This window comes from Bacillus rossius, chromosome 13 (genome assembly GCF_032445375.1).
Source record: "Bacillus rossius redtenbacheri isolate Brsri chromosome 13, Brsri_v3, whole genome shotgun sequence".
In the NCBI taxonomy this organism is placed as follows: Eukaryota; Metazoa; Arthropoda; class Insecta; order Phasmatodea; family Bacillidae; genus Bacillus; species Bacillus rossius.
The window spans coordinates 16,254,540-16,261,066 of record NC_086340.1 but is presented as its reverse complement, the minus strand read 5'-3'; the positions used below and the strand labels follow the sequence as shown (position 1 = coordinate 16,261,066).

The 6,527-nt window shown below is 34.4% G+C and overlaps 1 protein-coding gene across 1 annotated transcript in view; it reads left to right on the top strand.

Annotated features, from left to right (window-relative positions):
* The first annotated feature begins 473 nt into the window (after positions 1-473).
* Positions 474-6,527, top strand: part of LOC134538274 (vacuolar protein sorting-associated protein 16 homolog) — a 35,332-nt gene continuing 29,278 nt past the window's right edge. The window contains exons 1-4 of the mRNA XM_063379442.1: positions 474-639; positions 1,317-1,635; positions 3,187-3,331; positions 5,461-5,582. Of these exons, the coding sequence (XP_063235512.1) occupies positions 584-639; positions 1,317-1,635; positions 3,187-3,331; positions 5,461-5,582 (642 nt within the window). The 5' untranslated portion in view covers positions 474-583. The remainder of the gene's footprint in view (positions 640-1,316; positions 1,636-3,186; positions 3,332-5,460; positions 5,583-6,527) is intronic.

The window sequence follows — 6,527 nt, the reverse complement described above, 5'->3', positions numbered from 1 at the left end:
CTTCCATGATTTATTAAGTATTGTGATTTTATGATGTTGGGTTCCTGGCATATTTTTTTATAAACTTGGCCTTAGAGTTTCATTTGTAATGTTTCAAACTTCAACATCAGTTTTCATCTCATAAGCTTTAATCAGGTTAGGCCGGGTTTATAATCTATGTAAGAAATGCAAGATGCGCAAATTTAATCATCTCAAATAACACGTTTATAAACTACGCAAAAAGCAAAAATAAATATCGCAAACCTCGGTCAACTCAATCTTCACTATTTATTGACAATTAGAGTGGATTTTACTCTTTTTCTGCTTGTTATGTTAATTTCATGCATTTTATTGAAATATACATTAAAATAATCTTGTTTTAATGGCATTTGTGTCCTATGATTTCAAAAGTAAATTATACTTCTTTCAATATAATACCTTTATTTTGATCTCAGTTATGTACTCTATGAACTTTGTTAACTGTTGGTGACACTGTATACATTAAGGTATTTAATTTTTCAGTTTTTGTTTGAGTTGTGTATAGATTATGTTTTTGACATTTTGAAATTTTTACAGCAGTTGCTGCTGTGCGCTTTGTGTAAAAATGTCGGCAATGTTGACTGCTGATTGGTGTCCATTAGGGAAGGATGCTTATTTCAGGTTACATTGAAACTACGATAATTTTTTTATGATGTGCTAAACCACTCTTTTTTAAATTGATCCTCATAACCAAACACATTTAGTTTATACCTCAATTTTTGGAAAGCTTACTGACATCATCGATTGTTTTCGTATTGGACGTTAGCCAGGTTTAAAAATGATATCAGAAATTGCAGTATGACTACAATGATTGATGATAATCAGGAGTTATTAATGCTATAAAATAAAAGTCTAAATGTAAATCCCATGGTTTTATTCAGAAAATTTCTTAGATTACGTGCTCTTCTAAATAAATAAAAGTTCCCAATTTTTTTTCTACTTGTAAATAAGTATGTTTAATGTTGCGAAACAAACCTAACAAACTGTTCAAAACAGTTATCTCTTCAAAATATCACGGACATCATGAACTAGAATAACAAGAAATTATAAATACAATTTTCATAAATATATTTCAAACGTTCTGTAGAAAATGACTGATTTAATTACCGCTAAAGATATTTTAATATATTGCTTCAAAGGACAATTCTGGAAGCAACTCTTTTTCTGACTGCATCTTGCACATAAAAAATAAATTTGTCTGGAGAAAATTCTTGAAAAGAACATAAGTTTTTGAACACAAGGCATCCACCCTCCTCATTTTCTCATTAGATTGTAGATCCACCGTTGTGCTGTTTCAGGAAGTTTGAGATCTACGCCATGACGTGGCAGAACGAGATAAACCTGGACAACGTGGTGGTGTCGGCGGCCTCGTACGGGGGCCCCGTGGCGGTGGTGCGGGACCGCAAGAAGTTCGTGAAGATCCAAGGCAGCAGCAAGCCGGTGATCTCCGTGTACACGTCGTCCGGCCGGCCGCTGTCGTCCATAGTGTGGTCCAGCGGCCAGATCGTGAGCCTGGGCTGGTCGTCCTCAGAGGACCTGCTGTGCGTGCAGAACGATGGCTGTGTGCTGGTGTACGACATGTTCGGGACGTACCGCCACACGTTCGGCATGGGCCAGGCAAGTTCCGTTACCAGCGGGCTGCAGTTCTTCAAATGAAATTACATTAGGGATGTGCGAATCCTTGATTTTCAGTTCGGTTCGAATCCCTGGCAATATTTGAGGTATGAATCCAATTCCGAATATTAAGCACAGAATAATTAAAAATAACTGATTAATTTAAAAATAATGTGTGTTCTCTTTTTTCTAACTGTAACTACTGGCAATTATTTATCACACTGAGTTTGAAATGTTTACAATTATGTAAACTTAATTAATAATAAACACTTTAAAATATGAAAACCAAAACATATTGGATTCTCCAACTCAATCGTAATAAGTGCACGCCGCAGAGAAATCTCAGTTTTATAAACGTTTCAGCAAACGAAACCATTTTTTCTCCAATAAATAGCCAAGACTTTTTTTCTTGTAGGTATGTAATTGTTTTTAGTTAATATTTTGCTATACGACGAAATTCATAATTATAGTTTAAGCTCTCGAAATCTCGAAATTCTTTTAATGTCACTGTGTTAATTATTTAATTTACATATCTCTTTCTTTGATACATCATATTATAAATACTTATATAATATTAGCCTAATTTTATTTTTCACTGCTAGTATTTTTGAGCCGTATTAAATTAATTTTTAACTTTTGTGAATATTCGTAATACTGTTCGAATCCATGTACGTACAACGATTACGGGTTCAGGTAATTGTGGATTCGAACCGTACCCGAAAATATTGGGTACTCGCACATCCCTAGATAACATCTTCCTCTGAATTTCTTGTTCACTTAATTTTTTTTTATTTGCTTCTTTAAATCCTGAAATAATATTGGTCTGATTAACTACATCTTACTGTATTTTTTTATGTAAAATCAAGCTATGACCGCAACTTTGTTTGCATGGAATAGTTTTTGAGTGAAGCATGCAAAAACAAAGGATCACTTTCTGTGGGAATGAGATAACGTATCATGATAAAAGATCTCCTGATAGACATTTTTATTAAGCTAAATACCAACAAAATTCACTGGTTAGTTATATGCTGGATACTGTAAAAATAAACAGACAAAATTTTGAAAAATGGTGTTTTTGGCCTACGTATGACGTACTTATATTACCTAATCTACAAGAAGCATGAAAATATATTTCATACTCTGATACAATTCGATTACAGTTTTATTACATGTACCCATACATAATAAAAAATGTAGTTAATTTTAACAAAAAGGTTTGTTTTTGTACAGCCAAGACATATATAAGTAGGTAAATGGATGGTAACAAGGTTGGATTGTAGGTTGAAACGTTTAGTACCTACAGAGGTATTTCCATTTACTTCCCCATCAGTTTTAAGAAGAAAAATTTAAATCACCAACCACTGAAAATATATGTGTGTGTGTTCTGTGTTTATATTTAATTATGTTGTCAGATCCAATGTTTTCATACTTTGTGTACTTAGTAGCTCATAATTCTGAATTTTTCCCCCGAAAACATTTTTTTTTTGTCCAAAACAATGTATTGAAATTGCTTGGGGTATTAGAAATGATGTAGAAGTGTGTTGGTATGTGCAGGAGGCTAAAGACACAAACATCATCGAGGCGAAGATCTTCGCCAGTGTGAACGGCACAGGGGTTGTCGTGCTGACCTCATCGTACAGGTTCTTCCTTGTCAATAACGTCAACGACCCCAAGGTGCGGCAGTTGGCCGAGGTCGCAGGTTTGTTGGTCCCATCATTGCAACACTCTTTTTTATTATTATACATTTTTTACATACAGGTTGGCTCGATTTATGGGATATGATAAATGTCAAACACAGTACACTGAAATTTATGTAAAAGAAACATAAAATATAAAATTACATTACAATTTCAGTAAAAAGAAGAAAAAATGTACACATCTGATGTACATCCAATATTGTAAAATGTTTTATTATGAGTTATACCAATCCCTCACTTAGCACGTCTTCAGATTGCACAAATTCATTTAGCGCAATGTTAATTTTACTGCCCCTGTCTTGAATAGCACGTATGTAAATTTCAGTCAGCACAACATTGCCACAGGCAAAAAAAAAAGTCAGGCACGATGCCACGAAGTCTGTTTCAACTCAGTAAACAACAGATGCGCTGTGGCTATATGAGGGGGGAAGACATGCGGGTGCAGGTCTGACTACGCTATCGGCTGTTGTACAAACACCAGCATTGGCACGTAAAGTTGGGGCTATGGAGTGTAAAAGACCAAATGTTTTTACATCCGTGCGTATGCTGCCGTGCCATACCGTTGTTGCCTGGCCTCATGAACTCAGTCTAGCCAGTGGCAGGGAACTTGCACAAACACAAGCAACGTCTGCCCATTCATCTGCCGGTAACTGTACATGCGTAAGCACCTGCAGTTGGAATCACGGCTTTCAAGTGAGAGCATAATGCATCGTGTTCAAGTATTTGAGACAATACTAGAAGTATGTATTACGGCATGCAGATTTTCATGAAGGCCACACTTATGTTGGTAGCACTTCAGTTTTAAGCAAGTCAACTGTGCGCACAATCGTACGAAATAAGGACTCTATCAAACGTTTATATAAGTCTGATGCTGTTTGGTTGTACTAGTCGGAATATATTTTTTGTCATTAAATACCGGAAAAGAAATGAACAGATGATTTACATGGAGAAGGTTGTTAAGTGAATGGTGCATTGAAAAATAAAATCACAGGCCTGACAGAATTGGTGTGAACCAAGCGGTGATACAGGAATAAGCACTTTAATTTTTGAAAAATTAAAATGTAAATACGTATTAGGACAATATCAGTTTCACTGTTAGTAAGGATGTTTTGGAAAGTTCACGTAAAGGTACGTGTTACAATTACAATAAAAACAGTGTACACCATCTAATATGCAACCAATATAATAAAATATTTTATATTATAGTGTTATAAAAAATATGGTTGAAAGTGAAACTTAGATTCTTTGAATGGTTCTTGCAGTGGAGACTGAATTAAGAAGTTATTTTGAACATATGCCATTGCTGGTTATAACCAGCAATGGTTTATGTCCCAAAAAATTCCTAGATTAAAAATTACATTTCTCATGGCTTAGTTTGTATATCACAACTGACTCAGCTTTCAGTAAAAGTAAGACACTAAGACTCAAATCACTGTCGAGACTTTGTGATTCAAGTTTTGTGAACTCACTCCAGGCTAATGCTTATATTCTTTCTTATGATGGATTCTTTTCCCAATATTCTTTTTTTTTTTTGGGGGGGGGGGGGGGGGGGTGTTTGTGTCTTTAATGACCGGATAGTCGACAAAACTGAAACTAAATATGCCAGTCCACATTTTAAGCTATACATTTTACTCCGGTACTTATGTTAAGTTAACAAGTTCCTGGGATAGGGCCTACATTAGTTGGTTACTTACATAATCAAAAGATGGCATTTCGTTTGCTTTTATGAATGCTCAATATTAATATTATGCATGGTTATTTTTTTAATTTTTATTGCATGACGTTACAGTTATGGGCCAGTTGGTTAATCACTTAATCAGTTCAAGTATTGCAAACGTTAAATGATTATTTAATAAAACTAAGTGTAATACAGCTTCGCCGAGAACGACATTTGCTGTTTGATTTGACTTTGCGAATATTTTAAACATCTAATTTAATATTTGCTTTTGCATTCAAATGATTATTTTATAAAAATAAGTGTGATACAGCTTCGCCAGGAACGATATTCACAGTTTGATTTTGAGTTTGCCAGTATTTTGAACATTTGAGTCGATATTCGCTTTGCATATTAGAAACAAAATAGCATTCGCTCAGGCGAGGCCTACACACGTGGTGTTGGATGCCCCGGCAGGTCTGATGGTGCCGCCCAGCAGTTGGACGGTCATATCGGAGGACAGGCACACACATGTCCTCATGGCCCGGGACAAGGAGCTATACTTGCTCAAACACTCGGAGCAGCACGCCTTCCCGTTGGTGAGTGCCCGCTTCTTCATTACTTGATACGTAGGGACACCATTTTATGGTTATATTTTTGACGTGACAACATCTAATAAATCTATGAACGCCGGCTGCACACACAAAAAAGTGTCCCGTTACACACATTTTTCCGTTACGCTGTGTCCCGTTACGCACATTGTGCGCTTGCGCCGCACTGACAGAAGTGAAAACTTAAAGCTTTGTTTATAAATGTGTAATATGAAATAATGTCTACGTCAAATGTACCTACGTAAGAAAATGAATCTGATTGCTAGTATAATTTCAAGTATTTATTCTTTTATTGTTAAAAAAAGTTGCATCTGTCGGCGAGTGCAGTAATAATAGGTTATGTTGGATATTTGATTACAGTTTATTTATATGAAACCTTGTTCATATTTATATTTAAACTAAAAGTTAATGTGGTTTTCATTGCTTACTACAACAACAATTTCGGCAATAAAGGTTAATTATTTTTGCATTTTAAAAATCTGATTACTAGTATAATTTCAAGTATTTATTCTTTTATTATTAAAATAAAAATGATTCAATTTTATTCATAAAAGTATGCAATCATTTCATCAATTTTTTGTTATGACGTTGTCACATTAAACTATCGTCCGTAAACCGACTTTACAGACAACCAATTTTTTAGGTCAATTTCGTTTTTCAAACTGGAGATTTAGGTGTCATTGATTTATGAACTCTATTTATTCATAAAAGTAACACTCAAATGTTTCATAGCACTTAATTCACCAAAATATTTTATTGTGACCAGTACTTGATGCTCTTTTACTATGTAATAATTTGTGATAAGCTTTTCTAACTACTCGAACAATAAAAATTAAAACAAATCTGAGAGTAATAGTGTTTTTGAAAAATTTACAAATGCCGTAATGTAAAAAATAAGTTACTAATAAATAATAGATAAAAGATAAAAAAGTT